This window comes from Bidens hawaiensis, unplaced genomic scaffold (genome assembly GCF_021521415.1).
Source record: "Bidens hawaiensis isolate Kalapana, Puna unplaced genomic scaffold, B.hawaiensis_p1.1 tig00031364_1, whole genome shotgun sequence".
In the NCBI taxonomy this organism is placed as follows: domain Eukaryota; kingdom Viridiplantae; phylum Streptophyta; class Magnoliopsida; order Asterales; family Asteraceae; genus Bidens; species Bidens hawaiensis.
The window spans coordinates 21,144-43,166 of NW_027495277.1; the positions used below are offsets into that span (position 1 = coordinate 21,144).

General features: G+C 32.3%; 2 protein-coding genes across 2 annotated transcripts; both read left to right on the forward strand.

The window, feature by feature from the left end:
* Nucleotides 1-5,872: 5,872 nt before the first annotated feature.
* On the forward strand, nt 5,873-8,398 carry LOC143581984 (uncharacterized). Its single transcript, XM_077064651.1, has 4 exons — nt 5,873-6,458; nt 6,610-6,821; nt 7,439-7,670; nt 8,006-8,398. Exons 1-4 carry the CDS (start codon nt 6,225-6,227, stop codon nt 8,330-8,332), a joined length of 1,005 nt encoding a protein of 334 aa, XP_076920766.1. The 5' UTR covers nt 5,873-6,224; the 3' UTR covers nt 8,333-8,398.
* A 9,989-nt stretch (nt 8,399-18,387) lies between these two features.
* Nucleotides 18,388-21,926, forward strand: LOC143581982 (uncharacterized). The gene is made up of 4 exons (XM_077064650.1): nt 18,388-18,822; nt 19,774-19,985; nt 20,683-20,962; nt 21,583-21,926. The coding sequence occupies exons 1-4, from the start codon at nt 18,544-18,546 to the stop codon at nt 21,877-21,879; spliced, it is 1,068 nt and encodes a 355-aa protein (XP_076920765.1). The 5' UTR covers nt 18,388-18,543; the 3' UTR covers nt 21,880-21,926.
* The last annotated feature ends 97 nt before the right edge of the window (nt 21,927-22,023 follow it).

A 22,023-nucleotide genomic window follows, 5' to 3' on the forward strand; every position in this document is an offset into this window, starting at 1 on the left:
CACAATGTTAAAACGAATGTGTAGTTGTAATAAAGTATATAAGTTTCGTTGAAAACGAAGTTGAGTTCCCAATAAATATCTTTTTTTCTATCGTAAGATATATTTAGAGTTTCAGTACAACATCAATATGGTAATGAGCCGAACCGATACCGACTAAGTTCTTTTGGTATTTATATAAACTTTTTTTCGTTTAGTCGAAGTGATAGTCGTTATGATGTGTTTGTATATCCACGCTTAAAATATGGTTTTGTTACCAAGTTTCCCGCGCAACACGCGTGGGTAACTTACTAGTTAATTTTGATCCAGAAATACAAGCCGACACAGTATTTTGTTACTAAAATACATAAACAATATATTCTTTAAAATATGATTAATAAATTTTCAACATGGATATAAAATAGTAAAGGTTTGCAGTGATTGGATCTCAAAAAATAGTTGTTCGCCAATCCCACTTTCGTGAGACCAGTAAAGTTGTTAGGGTGTGAAATAGGATGTTAAGGGTTCAAACCCTATATAGTGCGGCATTTAGTCGTTATAAAAAATAGTTGTTTATGTGGGAGTGTTAACGTCAAATAACCATGTTGATCTTCTCTAGTATTATCCATTTATCCTACGGTATTATATGTTTTTGTTTCTTCATTGACAAGGTTGCAATTGTTTAAATGAAATAAAAAAATAACATTAACTAAAGTAGCCGAGTTGTTAGTGAGTTATATAAGATCAAATCATTATTTGATCACCACTAAAAGAGTATCAATAGTCTATCAACATCAATGTTGCAAAAGTCGCTAGGCGTTCCTTAGGCGGCCGACCCCCTTGGAGAGAGTAATCGGAGTACTCTGGGAGTACTCGGACATGGTAAATATAAAGAAAATTAATATTTGGTTATTATATATATGTCAAATATCTTAAATTTACTAATATTTATAACAAAATAGGTGAATATCAATATAAATAAAAGAAATACATTTTTAAATATAAAATATTCTAAAAATTACTAACCATTAATTAAAAAATGTGATATTTGTTCTTTAATATTATTGAAATAATAATGTTTTATTTTTTTGAGTCAAAATCGGTCCAAGTTCCCCGATAAGATGTGATTCTGGCTGAGGTTGATCACATTTGACCGATTCTTAGTAACTAGGCGGATTTACTGAAACTCGTCTCGGTGACATACCTTGTAGCGAGTACTCGGCGGCCTTGTAATCCTACTTTTAAAACATTGATCAACATTAATAATGAGCATTAACTTGAGGGATGTCCAATGGTTCAAAACTCACTCTATGAGGCCTATGAGTTGTCAACTTAATTCAAGTTTATTTTATATCATTAATTTCACCAATTGTCAATAACAAATAGCAAAATTCATACTTATAATAACGGAGCACCTACTAACCTCGCCTAAAGCATGCTTACTTTCTTTAAGTTGACATTGTAGTTAGCGTGTTACATGCTAATTATGTGACATTCTTTAATTTCGTAATGCTCACATAAATCCAAGCCATAGTCATTTGATCCCGGGCCAATAGTATGTCGTTTGTGTCAATGTTCTCATTGTCATTCTGTTTTCTCCATATACTGTACTTCTAAAATCAATAGTGTCAACTTACTTTTGACCGTTGGATCATCAATGACATCTTTTTTCACTATATCAGTCACTCGAGTTTCACGTCTTTTAGTTCTTAGTTGCTACAAGAGTGGTAAAACAGTAAAAAGGCTTAATTCCAATCAGAAACATAAAAAAGGTTCAAATTACAATATTACCCTTCTCGCTTTCGTTATCTAGTAGCCAATAGAAAACTTAGTATCATTTTTTTTTCGCGTCAAAATAAAACAATATTAACCTTATATTAATTACCTTTATCGCCAATAGAATTATATCACCATCAATATTCTTAGGATTACAATGTATATAGTTTTGGATGATAAATCGGTTAGAAGAATTTTCGGGTTATTTCATTGTGTATATCAAACCAAGAACATGTAGGCAAATCGAGCACGCATACATAAATAAAACTCAATACCGTGAACTCAAAGATCGAAAGAACTCGACATATATAAATATATATCATATTTATTTATTTAATTTTGCAACTGATTACATATTAATTCTCCTCAGTTGGCCAACTTGACACCTTGTTCCAACTATCAGGAAACGTGTCATTATTATTACTATACCAAAATCCATCCCGCCTTACTAACCAATAACATCTTTGAACACGAAAAACATGCACACTAAGACAATCAATGTTGGAGTTAAAAAGGCTGATGGATTGATACTTTAATCCCCACCAAAACTCGCCTCTGTAGTACGTGCCAAATGTTACCCCAAACCTCCAATCAAACCCTTCATTGAAAACTAGTTCACGTTCTTCTTGATCGTCTTCGCCATCTCAACTAGAGACTTTAACGGTAATACCTTCATCAACGAGGTTATGGACGTACATCCTCATGTTCCATATATAAACCGCGTTCGAGGTTGTAACGTTAGCAATGCTAAATGATGATAGCATTGTGAGTATTATGAAAACCACATGAAACATCAAATTCATGTTTACTTTGTATTCCACTAGCTAGTAGTATAGTATTGTTTGAATGTTAGTTACTAAGTCTTTATTTATATGCAAACGATAATTAATAAATAGACATAAACATTTATAATAATTTAATTATTGTTGTATTTATTTAGATCAATCGAATTCCAATTTCAATTAAATTTCATCTCTTCAGTTCACAACTTAATTAATTGTGAAACCACTTGAGAATGTCAATGGACTGATCCTTCAATTGAATCAACTCACACGCATTGTATTTTATTGTTTCTAACATTATGTAATAAATTAAAGATGTCACAAATTTTCTTTATATTAAAACATGATAAGGTTTAAGTTGCTAAATGGCGATGTTAGTTTTATTATTATTATTATTATTATTATTATTATTATTATTATTATTATTATTATTCAATGTTATGATACGTTATCAGTTTTGTGGGTGAAGGTTTAACTAACAGTTACCGAGTCCCTAACGGCGTTCAGTTACACTTTTGAAAGAGAAGGGTGTGGGTCTCCTGCCGCAATGCGCGGATTTCCTACTAGTATATTTGAAAGAAGATTACGTTGTAAGACCAAGCTGTGTAGTAGAGGGGGGTGGTTAACTAAAAGTATAGTCACGTCACTGTCACTGTCACATAAGCATGGGGTATTCACTAACTTTTCGCTCAAACGTGTGATTTCTCACATGTGCTTTGTTGCTCATAACACAAAGTCTAAGTTGAGAGAGGATGGAGTTGACACTACGAATTTAGCCATTTTTTACTTTTGTTTGGGAGAAATCACCTAATTGTTAATTAGTGTTGCTAAGAAATAAATTATACACTAATAACAACACATCAATGTATCAATACTAATAGTTAATTGTAATTAAAATAAATTCATCATCATATACGCAATTTACATTAAAATAGTTAAATACCTTAAAAGACTTAAAAGACATGTTGTAGTTCTTACGAAATAAGTTTGACCAAATTGAACGTGGTTTTGCAGCTTAATTTGTACAAAATGAAACACGAAAACGGATACTCGAAACATATCCCAAACTAGAAATACGAGTGTCTTCTTTTTGGCAAGACTTCATATATATATATATGTCATCATGATCGTACCATATATATTTAAATATTTTGCAATTTGCATTTAGCTAGGTTTGTGACCTTTAATTGTATTTTGTAACATCGGACTTATAGGTGTGTAAGAGTTTTAGCCTCTCTAGAAGGTGCACAAATAAAAAAACATCAAAGGTGATTTACACATTCATCATGATATATATTTCAATCCTTTTTGTATTTGTTAAAATGTTTATGTAATTAAATTAAATTTTGGTATTTGTACGTTACACTTTTAGAGTGTATATGGTGAATAAGCTTGATAGAAAACAAAAGAAAAGTATCATAATGTGTGCTCAACTCTAAAGGGGTTATGAGAGAACAATGGATGGTCTTTGGGTACGTTCTCAATACTAAAATTATTAATAAATCATAATATATAATTGCAAATCTACCGTCAAACCTTTTAAAATTATCTTTTTGTAGCTCAAGTTTTAAACCAAATTAAACCGAATTGCTTATTCGGTTTTCGATTCCAAAAGGCCAACTTTAGGTTTACATAAAAACTAATGGTTATATCGCTTTTGTCATATACGGATATACCACAGCCCGACTATAATTTTAGTCTAACCCAATTCAGTTACAAATAACAATTAATAAAGCTAAAAAAGTTATTGTTTTTCGTTCGAAACCAAAAACAAACTTAATTTAAATTTGTTTTTTTTGTTCAGTTTTAAACTACCAATTTGGTTGGTTGTAAGATGTATTGATCAATCACAACTTAAAATAAATTTACTTAGATGGTTTTTATTTTGTTCTGATGAAAAGTTAAATTACTTTGGTAATTCTTTTTTTTTTTTTTTTCATTTTTTGGATGAAAAATGTTCATTGTTGCGTGTTTGAGATATAATTTACACACTGCCTAACGACTTTGACCCATTTGGCAACTAAAAGCACGAATGTGATGTTTTGTGCGGGTCACAGGATGCTAACTTGAAACACTCTTTAATCTGCATATATGTATATGTTAACCTGAAACACTTGCACATATGTATATGTTAAATGAAGTTATTTTGCTTGAAGATTAACATATATTATATAAGCTGTTGTATAGCAAAAAAAAGTTCACCATCAACTAGCACCGGATCATACGCTACAATTTGTCATTTTTAATACATTTATCAGCCGAACAATATACTATATGCTATCACATAAATAGCAAAAGCAACTATATATGGTCATTAACTATTAATTTTCATTTTACTAGTGTCTAACTTTTATAAATACTTTTATTAAACATATAGATACACACATAACTTCAAAATAATAGGAGATATAAAAATTAACCCAAGTTTTTTGAATATATAAAATGCATTTAAATTTCACCCACCAATATATTATTCTGTCTATTTATAAGTTTCCTGCTTCAATTACTGACTTGTGCTCTTCATCGGATTCTTAGCATGGGCGTACCAGACCACCACCCCGCCACCGCCAAAACTTTGTGGTTATGTTGGCGGGTACGCCAGTAACCAAGTTTCAAAAGTGTTTCAATTAGGTCACGCATACAATTTTTTTTCAAATCGGGTCAATAAATCTTCAAATCGAACCTTATCAGATTTTTTGTGCGTCTAAAAAGCAATGAAGGAGAACATATAAGGGGTCATGATTTGCAATATATGTAGTTATATTTTAATTTTTTTAAAACGCTAATTATATTAAAAATAAAAAAAATCACTTTACCATTCGACATCAACATAAAAAAATAGATAAAAAGATTTCCTCATTGAAACAAAATCAAAACATGTTAAAACCTATAATTTAATAAAATATGAAAGTTTAGTGAATTAATTGAAACATTTTTTAAATTTATGTAACTTAATCGGAACACTTTTGAAACTTGGTTACTATTATACAAAGTTACCCATACATAAAATAGTAAATAAAGTAAAAAAGAAAGTTTTTGTTTTTCATTCGAAACCAAAAACTAACTTAATAAAATTCGGACCATGGTTCGGTTTTAAACTTTGTAGATGTATTGATAGATCATAACTTAAAATAAATTTAATCTGATACCAATTTTCTTTTTCTTTTTTGAATAAAAAGTTAAATTTACTTTGGTAACAATCCTTTTTCTCCTTTTTACGACGAAAAGTATCCGCTCTTGTGTGTTTGAGATATTATTTACACACCGCCTATTGATTCTAACCTGTTTGGCGACTAAATGCATGAATGTGTCGTTTTGTATATTGGATACGTTTTATTTCAAAACAAATTCACCACCAACTAACACTGCACCATACGCTACACTTCGTCATTTTTGTTACATTTATCATCCGACCAATATAACTATATGTTGTCATATAAATAGCAAAAGTAACTATATATAGTCATTAATCATTGATGTTTCATTTTACTAGTGTCTCCTAACTTTTAATAAAACTTTAAAATGATAAGAGATACAAAAACTAATCTTGGTTTTAATTATAAATAATTTCAAATGTCACACATATGTTAATATTCTGTCTATATATAACTTTCCTACTTAAATTACTGACTTCAGTAGCACAAAATGAAGCCCAACTGGCCGGAAAATAAAATGTTGATGTGAACCGCGATGGTGCTCTTCATAGGATTCTTAGCATGGGTGTATCGTACCACCACCCCGCCACCACCAAAACTTTGTGGTTCCCCTAGCGGTCCGCCAGTAACTGGACCACGTGTCACGCTTAGAGACGGTAGACATCTAGCTTACTATGAATACGGTGTCTCCAAAAATGTAGCCAGTTACAAAATCGTCTACGTTCATGGATTCGGTGGTTGTCGCTACGACGATTCGGTTTTCCATCCGGTAATTAATTAATCCTAGCCACCTTTGATGTATTATTGTTGAAAAAAAAAGTTGTGATTTATTTAGGAGTATGATTAGAGAGTGCGTGACGTGACATTATAAAAATATAATAATAAATGAAATGGTTTTAAATTTTGTGAATATTTTGTAGGAACTGTTTGAGGAACTTAAAATCTACATGGTGACGTTCGATCGGCCGGGTTATGGAGAGAGTGATCCGGATCCGAAACGAACGATTCGGAGCTTTGCTTTGGACATTGAAGAACTTGCAGATAAAATGGAACTGGGGTCAAAGTTTTATGTAATTGGATTCTCCATTGGTCAACAAGGAGCTTGGGGCAGTCTAAAGTATATTCCTCTTAGGTAAGAGGTTTTGACTTTTGGTTGTCAACACAACATGTTTTTGCATGGATGAGTTGCATGAATCATGATGGATGATAAAGGTGTATGTATAATTTGTTTAGTAAATAATCTAGGTTGACATGTTTAATTAAGCAGGTTTGTTCGGAATTTAATAAGGTATGTATCGATGAGTTGCGTAGCTGATTATGACTCATTTATACTATTTTTACAATTCATCAACCAGATCAACATGTTCATGGTTCACAACTTGATAATTAATTGTTAACCTGATTGTTACATTTAGATAAATTGGTTATATGGGTCGAGGATACTTGTTATTTCGTGTGTGCAGGTTAGGGTTGATTCTTTTTAAACAAATAAAAGCACGGGTCGTGTTCAGGTTGAACAATTCTACCAGCAACACGACACGTTGATGTCCCTACTTGTACATCCTTCTAATCCATTATAATGAGCTAAAACCAAACTTATAACCGATTCCAATTTCTTTTAACCGATTGTTACATTTACGGGTAAAAGCGAAACTATAACTAGATTTTTATAGTTAGTTTTTTATATATGGTTTTATTATAAAGTTTATAAAATGAAAGAAAATGTAATTAAAAAAGTGTTTGTAATAGGTTAGCAGGAGTGGCATTGATAGCTCCGGTTGTGAACTATTGGTGGTCTAGTTTTCTAAGAAACTTAACAATGGCTGCCTACAAGTTACAACCTATTGAAGACAAATGGGCAGTTCGCGTGTCTCATTACGTTCCATGGCTGGTCTACTGGTGGAACACTCAAAAATGGTTTCCGGGCTCTAGTGTTATGGCTGTAAGGGCGATATTATCAGCTTCGGACATGAAGCTTATGGTAAAACTATAGGGAATAACATATATTCGTTTAAATTAAAATATTTTTTTTCATATTTATAAACATGTGACAAGGGAGGGTGAAATGTCACATTTTAACTATTTGGGGCCCTAAAATAGACTTATGTGTCAAAGTATATATGTTTTTATGAAAAAAACAAAACAAAACAAAACTGGTTACATATGTTTTTATATTACATGTTAATAGTTATTATTCAAATGTTTGAGACTCTATTGGAACATTAACTTTTTACAAAATTAAAACCGTAACTGACAAGAAAAGTGTTTGTAAGTCAACCTGACACGCTCATCTTTCCACCTCTAATCTTTATGCAGGCGTCAACTCGAACTAATATTTGTAAACAGGATTACGTTAGGCAACAAGGACTAGCCGAGTCCCTTTGTAGGGACATGAACATCGGGTTTGGTAAATGGGAGTTCGATCCAATGGGGATAGAGAACCCGTTCTCAAATAATGAGGGTAGTGTTCATTTATGGCACGGGGATGAAGACACGCTCGTGCCTGTGAGTTTGCAGAGACACATAGCAAAAAAGTTACCATGGGTTCACTACCATGAGCTACAAGGTGCTGGTCATATGCTACAATATGATAATGATCACAAAGAAGTCATTCTAAAGTCACTTCTTATTGGTGAATATTGATAGCATATTGGTGTTTGAGGGAACCATAGTGTTTAATAAATGCATAAGACCTTATTAATAGTTTCTTGTTATTATAAGTTATATTATTTGTGTGGTAATTAGTAATTACTAATTAGCTTTTTAGTCATATTTTATCGTTACATTTTAACATATTCCAAGAAAAGAAAATTATATCAACTTAGTTTGAACTTGTGTGGAGTCGGCCAAGTATTATAAGTTATGTTTAACACTGGTTTTTAAGTTTTTCAAAATAAAAAACAAATTTGGATATCTGATAGAATGGTAACCAACTTTCAAAATTGTTCCAATTAGGTCATTCATGCATATTTTTCTCAAAAGTGTTATACACACGTAAGTCGTGCTAATTGGACGACTTACATTTCACAACTCACATAAATCGAAGTGTTGCCAAACATCTTGGTTCCTTTTGGTAGGAATTGTTCGAACCATCCCTCGCTTTGAGTAGCGCCATAGCCAACGGAAGATTGAATACTAGATGAAGCCATTTGAGATTTTTGCTTGAACGTTCTTGAGTTGAGAATAATGTGTGCTTTTTTAGAGTTGAAAGAGTGCCTAGCGTTTTTTTAGTGTTGTGGTTGAACCAAAACATCCACCGTATATTTCACTTGGGTGGCGAAATGGTAAAATAAAAGTGGGCTAAAAAGGGTCAAAATCTGGTCCACAATGGCTATATTTTTGTTGGGCTTGTAAACCGGCTTTTTAACGAGTATAATCGAGTCGCAATCCGTTTTTTTTTTCAAACTGGTTATACCATCTTAAATGCCGACTTGATGGAAAAACGATGGGTTGGGTCTTGAACCAAACCGGTTTGGGCAAAACCGGTTATAAAGTGCGAGTGGGTCGGGTTGAAAACGGTTCATCGGTCCCAAACTAGTTTTTTCATGTCTATGAGAAAGTGAACATTAGGAGTAGTGGTGCAGAAATCGGGTTTTCTAATACTGATTCCAGATATGATTGGGTATTCGCAATACCCAAGTTGGGTATAGAACGAGGTATTTTAATACCCTATTTTTGAGTATTGGAAAACCCTATTTTCGGGGCTTTTCAGGTTTTTTTCCTAGTATTTTTCTGGTGTAGATTAAGTTTTTTAATGGGCTGAACTTTTTGGAGGTATTTTTCAGGTATTTTTCGAGTATGAATTGGGTATTTGAAAAACCCGGTTTCAGGTATTGGAAAAACCTGGTTCCGGTTTTTGGGTATTACCAGGTACAAAACAGTTCCGGGTACAGGTTTTGGTACTGAAATGCACATCCTATCCGTACCCTGTGGGTAGAGTCGGGTACGAGTTTGGGTAGTAAAAACCCGGGTATAAAATAACCGGCCCATTTCCGTGGTTTTTTTTTGTTTGGTTCCAAGTTCGAGTTTTTTGAGCACTTCTAATTAGGAGCATAGTCCAATGTGCTCTACCTTTAATCTTAAGAATAAAAAAAATAATTTGAACGAGTTTAATGTTGTTAGATGATGTAACAACACACTAATATCATCTAAGAAAAGTTCTCCTGTTCATAACCAAAGATTTGGTTAACCTAGCCAAAGCCAAACCATACGCAAAAATAGATTAACCGAAAATCAACATGCTAGCATTCCCAAATAACCAAGATTTTGGTTTCAATTTAGTTCGGCTCAAAACAGAAACAAATACATGCACTCTCATTGTTTCTTTTTTCCCTGACGTTTTCTTCTCCCTTTTTTCTTCAACTCAACTAGAATCCTTTAAAATAAATGCATACAGACACACATGGACCCGTCTATGCATGTACCCATGGTGCAAAAGCAAGGGGCCATCCTTGTCTGTTTTTAAGAATACTATTATTATTATTATTATTATTATTATTATTATTATTATTATTATTATTTATTTACTCGTTTTTGTATTATTGTTCAAAGATGTGGTTGTGAAGATGTGGAGTGACAACCACCAATAGTTGGGATATATAGATTGCCAAACTTTGAAGTCCATTTATCGTACGTGGTGTCATCTCAATTGAAGGATCTTCATTAATATACGTTTGTTCGAACTTTGACTATATAGATGATTCATTACACATGTTTATTAAATTTGTAAATTAAATTATTTTGGTAAGAATTTGGGTGCTATCGGACAATGTAGCAAATCAAGCCTACTTTGATTCGCGTGGTCCATAGACACCCTTTTTTTCTGTATAGAGCGACCAATAAATAAAGTCTGGTTATTTGGGGTAACCTAATGAAGAAAGGCGACTTCATACGTTCACGCCTGAACGCATCGCTAGGTAGCCCAAGCTCACTATCTCCTCATTCAGGGGAATCCCGTCACTTGAAGGTCCAATGCGATAAAACTTTCACATTCTCCTCTAATATCACATAAGCTAAAGCTCATTGTCTCATATGACTTTTTTTACCATTTAATATTCCTTTTTTTTTAATAAAAAACGTGTAATTTGCATGGTTCATATTTCATAAGACTTTTTTTTTCCGAAGTATATTTCTTTCTTTTTTTTACCATTCTATTTTTATATAATTTCATTTTTTTTAACAGTTACAAAACTTAAAATATAAATTGCATATATCATCATCACCAAACTAAATTTGAAATATCTAAACATGCAAATTTCATGACAGTATAAGTTCCAAAAGACAAGTTGAGACTTAATACCAAAATAATCTAATAAAACACATATACGAAACGAACATTTTTTATTTTTCACATGATAAAGGCACTAAAACAAATATTATTGGATAAGGGTCAAGAAAAATTAAATTTGAATCTTTTGGATACACGATTAGAATAAACATGTGCATGGTTTCGTATAATAGGGCCAAGTAAGGGTCAAGAAAAATCAAATTTGAATCTTTTGAATACACGATTAGAATAAACAGGTACATGGTTTCGTATAATCGGGTCGGGCATCACACAGAACCTGCAAAAAATAGAAATTATCAATATAGTATCCAGTCTCGTATCCAAATACCCGACCTTAGTGTTTTTTATTTGAATTTTATTTTCATCCCCAATAATAAATGTCTTTTTGACTATATACACACTTGTCTCCTGGCACATACCTCATTAATATGTTTCAATTATAAACATGTTAGCAATGGCAGACAAGCCACATTTGACAACATGGAATGAGTACGAGTTACTTTAAAATTATTTAACGGGTATGGGTCATGAACATGGTATTTAATGATACCTTAGTTACTCAAAACATACACAGTCATTTATTCGAAATATACCCAGGGTATCGTTTTTACTTTTCTTTAGTCTTTCATTGTTTTTGTGTAATAGATATATCTACTAATCCAATGAATTTTTGCATTTTATATTTTTCTAATTTCTTTTGTGTAATAAAGTTGCTAGACGGGTGCCCGCGCCATGCAGCGGGTGTTTGAACATGTTAATAACGTACAAATATAAGTGTTTATGGCTCGGTTAAAACCTTGAAATCGTTTAAATCGGTCATTGGTTTGACTTCTTTTTTCTTATTCTTTTTTACTTTCGGTTTGTTGGTCGGTTTCAAAATTTTCAAAACGTAGTGAATGGTTGGTTCGCGGTTTATATCGGCAACCGGCCATATACAACCAGAAAAGACTGTAAATTAACCTAATTGCAATATGATTCATTTTGTAATCTTTGTTGTTATTATTTCACGTCCTAGATCTTCTATTAATATTTACCACTTATGTGGCTAAAATTATCATTTTTTATTTATGATCATCTCAAGTATCATATTATCTAAGTTTAAACTGTGAATCCAAACTGAAACCAGGCCGTTAGTAACGATTCGGTTTCACAACTCACATAAATCGAAGTGTTGCCAAACATCTTGGTTCCTTTTGGTAGGAATTGTTCGAACCATCCCTCGCTTTGAGTAGCGCCATAGCCAACGGAAGATTGAATACTAGATGAAGCCATTTGAGATTTTTGCTTGAACGTTCTTGAGTTGAGAATAATGTGTGCTTTTTTAGAGTTGAAAGAGTGCCTAGCGTTTTTTTAGTGTTGTGGTTGAACCAAAACATCCACCGTATATTTCACTTGGGTGGCGAAATGGTAAAAAAAAAGTGGGCTAAAAAGGGTCAAAATCTGGTCCACAATGGCTATATTTTTGTTGGGCTTGTAAACCGGCTTTTTAACGAGTATAATCGAGTCGCAATCCGTTTTTTTTTCAAACTGGTTATACCATCTTAAATGCCGACTTGATGGAAAAACGATGGGTTGGGTCTTGAACCAAACCGGTTTGGGCAAAACCGGTTATAAAGTGCGAGTGGGTCGGGTTGAAAACGGTTCATCGGTCCCAAACTAGTTTTTTCATGTCTATGAGAAAGTGAACATTAGGAGTAGTGGTGCAGAAATCGGGTTTTCTAATACTGATTCCAGATATGATTGGGTATTCGCAATACCCAAGTCGGGTATAGAACGAGGTATTTTAATACCCTATTTTTGAGTATTGGAAAACCCTATTTTCGGGGCTTTTCAGGTTTTTTTCCTAGTATTTTTCTGGTGTAGATTAAGTTTTTTAATGGGCTGAACTTTTTGGAGGTATTTTTCAGGTATTTTTCGAGTATGAATTGGGTATTTGAAAAACCCGGTTTCAGGTATTGGAAAAACCTGGTTCCGGTTTTTGGGTATTACCAGGTACAAAACAGTTCCGGGTACGGGTTTTGGTACTGAAATGCACATCCTATCCGTACCCTGTGGGTAGAGTCGGGTACGAGTTTGGGTAGTAAAAACCCGGGTATAAAATAACCGGCCCATTTCCGTGGTTTTTTTTTGTTTGGTTCCAAGTTCGAGTTTTTTGAGCACTTCTAATTAGGAGCATAGTCCAATGTGCTCTACCTTTAATCTTAAGAATAAAAAAATAATTTGAACGAGTTTAATGTTGTTAGATGATGTAACAACACACTAATATCATCTAAGAAAAGTTCTCCTGTTCTTAACCAAAGATTTGGTTAACCTAGCCAAAGCCAAACCATACGCAAAAATAGATTAACCGAAAATCAACATGCTAGCATTCCCAAATAACCAAGATTTTGGTTTCAATTTAGTTCGGCTCAAAACAGAAACAAATACATGCACTCTCATTGTTTTTTTTTTCCCTGACGTTTTCTTCTCCCCTTTTTTCTTCAACTCAACTAGAATCCTTTAAAATAAATGCATACAGACACACATGGACCCGTCTATGCATGAACCCATGGTGCAAAAGCAAGGGGCCATCCTTGTCTGTTTTTAAGAATACTATTATTATTATTTATTTACTCGTTTTTGTATTATTGTTCAAAGATGTGGTTGTGAAGATGTGGAGTGACAACCACCAATAGTTGGGATATATAGATTGCCAAACTTTGAAGTCCATTTATCGTACGTGGTGTCATCTCAATTGAAGGATCTTCATTAATATACGTTTGTTCGAACTTTGACTATATAGATGATTCATTACACATGTTTATTAAATTTGTAAATTAAATTATTTTGGTAAGAATTTGTGTGCTATCGGACAATGTAGCAAATCAAGCCTACTTTGATTCGCGTGGTCCATAGACACCCTTTTTTCTGTATAGAGCGACCAATAAATAAAGTCTGGTTATTTGGGGTAACCTAATGAAGAAAGGCGACTTCATACGTTCACGCCTGAACGCATCGCTAGGTAGCCCAAGCTCACTATCTCCTCATTCAGGGGAATCCCGTCACTTGAAGGTCCAATGCGATAAAACTTTCACATTCTCCTCTAATATCACATAAGCTAAAGCTCATTGTCTCATATGACTTTTTTTACCATTTAATATTCCTTTTTTTTTAATAAAAAACGTGTAATTTGCATGGTTCATATTTCATAAGATTTTTTTTTCCGAAGTATATTTCTTTCTTTTTTTTACCATTCTATTTTTATATAATTTCATTTTTTTTAACAGTTACAAAACTTAAAATATAAATTGCATATATCATCATCACCAAACTAAATTTGAAATATCTAAACATGCAAATTTCATGACAGTATAAGTTCCAAAAGACAAGTTGAGACTTAATACCAAAATAATCTAATAAAACACATATACGAAACGAACATTTTTTATTTTTCACATGATAAAGGCACTAAAACAAATATTATTGGATAAGGGTCAAGAAAAATTAAATTTGAATCTTTTGGATACACGATTAGAATAAACATGTGCATGGTTTCGTATAATAGGGCCAAGTAAGGGTCAAGAAAAATCAAATTTGAATCTTTTGAATACACGATTAGAATAAACAGGTACATGGTTTCGTATAATCGGGTCGGGCATCACACAGAACCTGCAAAAAATAGAAATTATCAATATAGTATCCAGTCTCGTATCCAAATACCCGACCTTAGTGTTTTTTATTTGAATTTTATTTTCATCCCCAATAATAAATGTCTTTTTGACTATATACACACTTGTCTCCTGGCACATACCTCATTAATATGTTTCAATTATAAACATGTTAGCAATGGCAGACAAGCCACATTTGACAACATGGAATGAGTACGAGTTACTTTAAAATTATTTTACGGGTATGGGTCATGAACATGGTATTTAATGATACCTTAGTTACTCAAAACATACACAGTCATTTATTCGAAATATACCCAGGGTATCGTTTTTACTTTTCTTTAATCTTTCATTGTTTTTGTGTAATAGATATATCTACTAATCCAATGAATTTTTGCATTTTATATTTTTCTAATTTCTTTTGTGTAATAAAGTTGCTAGACGGGTGCCCGCGCCATGCAGCGGGTGTTTGAACATGTTAATAACGTACAAATATAAGTGTTTTTGGCTCGGTTAAAACCTTGAAATCGTTTAAATCGGTCATTGGTTTGACTTCTTTTTTCTTTTTCTTTTTTACTTTCGGTTTGTTGGTCGGTTTCAAAATTTTCAAAACGTAGTGAATGGTTGGTTCGCGGTTTATATCGGCAACCGGCCATATGCAACCAGAAAAGACTGTAAATTAACCTAATTGCAATATGATGCATTTTGTAATCTTTGTTGTTATTATTTCACGTCCTAGATCTTCTATTAATATTTACCACTTATGTGGCTAAAATTATCATTTTTTTATTTATGATCATCTCAAGTATCATATTATCTAAGTTTAAACTGTGAATCCAAACTGAAACCAGGCCGTTAGTAACGATTCGGTTTCTACTTTCAATGGTTGAGTTTGTTTTTGGACGACAAAAAATCAGTAGTAACGGTTGGACTCACTAAGTTTAACTTAAAAACCATCAAAACTGACACTAAACACCCCTACGTAACATATTAATTTATTTAAAATGAAAAAAAAATTACAACAATATCATATCCAAACTAAAGAGAATAAAATGCTCGTTTTTATGGTGCAATTTGTTTATAAAAATATTAACGTAGCTATAGTCGTTTAAAAATCATGGGTGGAAAGTTAGTTTACAAGTTAAATTAAAAACATAATATGGTTAAAGATGAGGGGTCAAACTTGTAAGTTGAATGGATTGTGTTTAAAAGACATGTTTACCCTTACTAACACATGTACCTCATGCTTTAAGTGTTGTAAATTACTTAAAAATGAGTGTCTTAATTTGCTCTTGTTTGGTGTATTATATATAGTATATATATAAAAATAGAATAGTAAGAAATGTAGTTGATATCACAACATGTAGTTTTAACTAAGCAACGAGTATACACGATACCCGTGTTAAACCTGATACCCAAAAGTATTGGACCGAGTATAGATATTATTTTATATTCGGATAGACTAAAGACTGTAGTTACCTATGTGTGTCACAAACTCGACTATTTGTCATCCCTAATTCATGCATATCGTCCATCCTAGTAACTAAATTGACACTAACCTCGTTCTCAAAAATGAGGATGAAATTAAAAGCGCGCTTCTTAATACTCTTATCCAAAACGCTATCATGCATACATAAAGACCACAGCCATTACCCATAACTTGTGGTCCAAAACAGAAAGGGGTGATTCATAGATGGGTGAGGCACTGAGGCAGATGTGTGAACTGAATTAGGTGTTATTGACATATTTTTATGTATACATAAACATAGCATATTATAAGTAATTATGTTAATATGTTTTATACATGTTAAGACATAAACTTTTATAAATGACTATCTGTTTGTTTACTTTTGAATGAAACCATTAAGAGGGAGACGTCTGATTCGATCAGAGCTTAGACCATTTTATTAAAAAAAAAACATCTGAATGAGACAAAATTGAGTCTGAATCGGTTAGGTCCTGATTAATGTGAAATGAGAAAGAGGATGAATTGTATATGAATCAATCAGATCTGATTAAAACAAACAACCCCTAACTTTATAGAAAAATAAAAAAGATTATTAGTTTTTGTATCAAATAAAAAAGAAACACTTTAGTGTCCGCCACAATTCTATCATGTTTCATTGATTTTTGCATCTTGTGTTGACCTTCTACTCTTTGCAGTTGATCTTCAATACAATCTATATTTGATACCGTTCTCTAAATTATACTTTATTTTAACTACTAAAGATTGTATATAATCTTTTATTCTTGTATTTGATTGCCTTTACAAAACATTTTACAAGCTTTAAAGATACAAGTATTAATATTAAGCTTTATCTTTCACTACGATCCAAAGACACATATAATAAAACAATGAACAATCATAGGGACTAAAAAATTTAATTTTTATGAAATTCGGAGACTCGTTGATGTAGTACATGAATGAATGGAGGCTTCCTCTATCTAATAGTATCAACACGTAAACAGCCGGATTCAAGTAGGTGAAGTCGGGTTTGTAACTTAGAAAACTTTGATCTTTATTATTTATGTATTACATTTTCATTTATGGAACATGTAGTATTCATGTACATTATAACATGAATTATCTTTTATCATTTTTAAAACATTTATTACAAATTAATAATTTTGTATATTAGAAAATAAAACCGTCAAAACAGAACCAATAAATTGTCAAGCCACTAAAACCATAGTTGATAGTTTTGTCGAAAAGTTTCGTTAAATTGAACAAGTTAGACCGTGAAAACCTCTTCTGTGATACGTGTTTCTTTTGTTAGAGAAGTTATCATTGTTATCCTTCTAGATTTCTAGATATAAAAGTATTTTTCTTTATCCAAACAATTAAGTAAGAAAAACGTGTTACCTATACGGATGAACAAAATAATTGAAAATTGCTTTAGTAAATTTAAAATACAAGTTAAACCAATTATATATTATATTAATTATTTTATATTTATATATACTATCCGTTTCTTTTCTTCCTAAAATGAGTTCGCCACCAACTACAATAGCACCACACGTTAAAACTTCTCTCTTTTTAATACGTTCAACCACCGAACAATACTACTTACTATATACGATCATTAATCATTGCTGTATTATCATTTTCATTTTACTATTATTTAGCTTTAAAATAACTTTAAATATAGATACACATTGATTATTGATATAACTTAAATAAAATATAAAAGCGAAAATCTCCAAACTGGTGCCATTTTTACAAAAGATATTTTAAGACGCCTTTGTTTTAAAAATTCATAAAATGGTTACTTTAAAAATCGTCGGCCGCCCGTTTTCATCTGCCATTTGTCCATTTTTATATGTCATCCACCCGACTTGTAACCCAATAAAATCCTTTCATCTGTTAACAAGATTGGTCATCCGACCGTCTTTATACAAATTCAGCCGTTTAGATTGGCCACTCAACTAAACTTTAAACAGTCGGATCCGATGGAAACAGAACTTTAAACAACGATACCGACAATTTAATAACTTATCGGTTTTGAGTAAAATCTGTCGTCTGTTTTCTTTTTAAATTATACAGACATGTGTCTAGTTATGAATGATGCATAACTCATCGGATGACAGATTTTAATCATACGATTCAAATCTTCTTAAAATGAGTATTTCTAAAAATTAGGGTTAATCAGGAAATCTACTTGGTTAAAACGGTCACTTTCATCATTTTCTCAATATTAAACTAATGTAAAGTTTTAAATATAAAATACATTCAAATTCCATACGTAGCCTATTTTTTCTATTATATATATAAAGTTTTAGTTTCCACAATTCAAATATTAACAACCAAATCAAACAACAAGAACAAGTCTTCCGCTCAGCTTGTTAATAATAATAATAATAATAATAATAATCACCTTGCCATCTCCGTCGTCACTTTCCGGCGACGTGAGCACCGTAAAATGAAGCAACACCAGCCGGAAAACAAAACATTCCGGCGAACTGCCGTCGTGGTATTCATTGGATTATTAGCATGGGCGTACCAGACCATCACCCCACCACCACCGCAACTCTGTCGTACCCCCGGTGGTCCGCCGGTCACCGGACCACGTGTCACTTTAAGAGACGGTAGACATCTAGCTTATAGTGAATACGGTGTTGCCAGAAACTTAGCTGATTATAAGATCGTCTTTGTTCATGGGTTCGGGTCTTGCCGCCACGACGAATCGCTTTTCCATCGGGTAACTTTTTATTTTACTTACGGTAATTTCTAGATTTTCTAAAATAAATAATCGGATCCAGAAATTTTTTTCATGGTATCTGAATTTCTACAATCGGGTTGAGTCACATGTTGAAAAGATGTAACCAATTTTTTGGTACAACAATTTTATTTTGAGAAATCATTTTATTATGGATTTTAAAAATAGTGCGATTTTATATTCATATTTCCGAAGGGTTTTATAAAACCTGAATTTTCAGTTTTTGATTTGTCTTCTTAGTCCAAAAGTTAAAAACTAACTCATACACACCCCTACAACCTGTCATCAATTGGGTTTTTAGTTTAAAACGTCTTGTTCGTGAGCAGTGTTGTAAAAATCGTTAGTCTAACGATTAATCGAGTTTAATTGGACCGGGCTTTATGTATAATTTTCAATTTAATATATAAATGCACACAATTTTATATGTAATTTACAATTTTATACATACATAAACACATTTTGCCCGGAAATTGGCTTGAATCTTGCTGGAAATCGCTAGTTTTTAATTGAATCTTGCCGGAAGCTGCTAATTTTGGTTGGAATATCGCGTGAAACCGTTGATTTTGGTCGGATTTGACCATTGGCCGATTAGCCCAAAATTAATCAGTGAAGTGGAGACTAGTGATTAATCAGGGATTAACCGACGCTTAATTAGGATTTTTGCAACACTGCTTGTGAGTAAATAATAATGTTGCACTCTCATTTTTGTTTATTAGATTAATTTTTTATTGTTAAAATGGTCGGTTGGTGTTTGGACTTAATTATTTTAAATAGTAATTGGGTATTTGGATTTAATGGTTAATCAATTTAGTTTAGAATAATAACCTTTTGTTATTTATTTAATTTTATAAATAGTTGAAATTTAGGAGTAGAGTCAGAGAGTTTATAATATGCCGTTTTAAAAAAGTTTTTGAACTTGTGAACAACTTTTAGGAACTGTTTGAAGAACTAAAGATCTACATGGTGGCGTTTGATCGGCCGGGTTATGGAGAGAGTGATCCGGATCCGAAACGAACGATTCGGAGCTTCGCTTTGGATATCGAAAATCTTGCTGATGAACTGGAACTCGGGTCAAAGTTTTATGTAATTGGATACTCCATGGGCCAACAAGGAGCTTGGGGCAGTTTAAAGTACATTCCTCATAGGTAACATGTTACTTTCTGTCACCTAAATGTTTAAGGTTTGTAGTGGCCCACTCTTCACGCGAATGTTGAAGATCTTGGTGAAGATTCCTAATAATAACACGTCAGCATCGATGAGTTGTACGATAGATGATAAAGTTTTGGATTTTCATATGGTCGATAAAACATATTAATTAAACGGGTGTGATTGGATTGACATGTTAATCCATTTAATTAAACGGGTCAGTTCTCTAATCCTACTAATAATTTGTTTAAGTTGGTTTACAACCTATACCCTGGTTAACTCGTTAATAACTGGATTACTAATGATCAACTTGTTTTGACACGTTTAAATAAATAGGTTAAATAGACATGTTAGAATTATACAATTTTAAGTGTGTGTGAGTTAGTGTTTATGTTTTTTTACGTGAATGAAATGTGAGTTGTGTTTGGATTGAACAAAATTATTACCAACTCTTTGGTTTTTTCCTTTTTATCATTATTATTATTTCTATAAAGTTATTGTTTGGTAAACCAAACATAACCAATGTCTTTGATCTTTCTAGACATAATATACCTTTTCTAGTTTTTTATTCATGTTTCTTTAAAATGTAGAAGTTGAAAGTCAAATTATTATTTAGCAGTTAACTTTTATATAATTGCATTATTATATTAAAGTATTATAAAATGAAAATAAAAATAAAATAAGTATTTGTAACAGGCTAGCAGGAGTGACATTGGTAGCTCCAGTTGTGAACTATTGGTGGCCTAGTTTTCCAAGAAACTTAACAATGGCGGCCTACAAGTTGCAACCAGTTCAAGATCAGTTGGCAGTCGCTGTGTCACACTATGCGCCATGGCTAGTCTACTGGTGGAACACTCAAAAATGGTTTATGTGCTCTACTGTTATAGCCGGAAGGCCTAATTTATCAGCTTCAGACTGGAAGCTTATTATGAAACGTCAAAGCGAAGGGTCTCCAACATCGTCGCCGAACCTAAAGGTAAACTAAAGGGAAAATCGCGTAATTTCTTTTAATTAATGGTTACATTTATATAGAAAAAAAAGCTGATCAAATAACAATATAACTAAAAACTATTACAAATAAATAGCTATATTTATAAAAGGCTGCTCAAATAACTATTTAACTAAAAATAATTGTCAAAGTAGTCATCTTCATCATTTTTCCAATTAATCTATTTTCAAATTATTTGGTAACAAAAAGCCACAAATGTATGACTTTTAAGTCATCTATTATATATTTATATGAGTCTGGTCAAACAAATATTTAACTAAAAATATGGGTCAAAGTAGTCATATTTTGACTACTTGATTTTTCCAATTGATCTATTTTCAAATTATTTGGTAACTAAAATCCACAAAAGTAGGAGTTTTAAATTATTTATTATGTCAGTCCATTTCAACCCATCTCCTGTAATAGTATGAAAGAAAAATAAACTTATGTTATGTTTTTATCTTCAAAATAATAACATTTTGTATGCAAACAAATAATAATAATAATAATAATAATAATAATAATAATAACGGACAAAAAAAATGTTTGCAAGCTAATCTAACACGCTCATCTTTCGACCTCTAACTCGAGCTAATACTTGTAAACAGGACTACGTGAGGCAACAAGGACTAATGGAGTCGATTTTTAGGGACATGATCGTCGGGTTTGGTAAATGGGAGTTCGACCCAATGGAGATAGAAAACCCGTTCCCAAACAATGAGGGTCGTGTCCATTTATGGCACGGTGATGAAGACGGGCTCGTGCCTGTGAGTTTGGAAAGGTACATAGCGAAAAAGCTACCATGGATTCACTACCATGAGCTACCGGGTGTTGGTCATTTGCTCCCAATTTATAATGGTAACAAAGAAGCCATTTTAAAGTCGCTTCTTATTGGTGAATATTGATAGTTTTGGTTTTTATGGCATGTTATAAATGCAACTTCATAAATCTTTTTTTTTTTAAATTATGTTATGTTTTTTTCTTTGGAAATTATATTGTGTAGTAATATAACTTATTAGTCATATTTTACGTTACATTTTTACAAACAT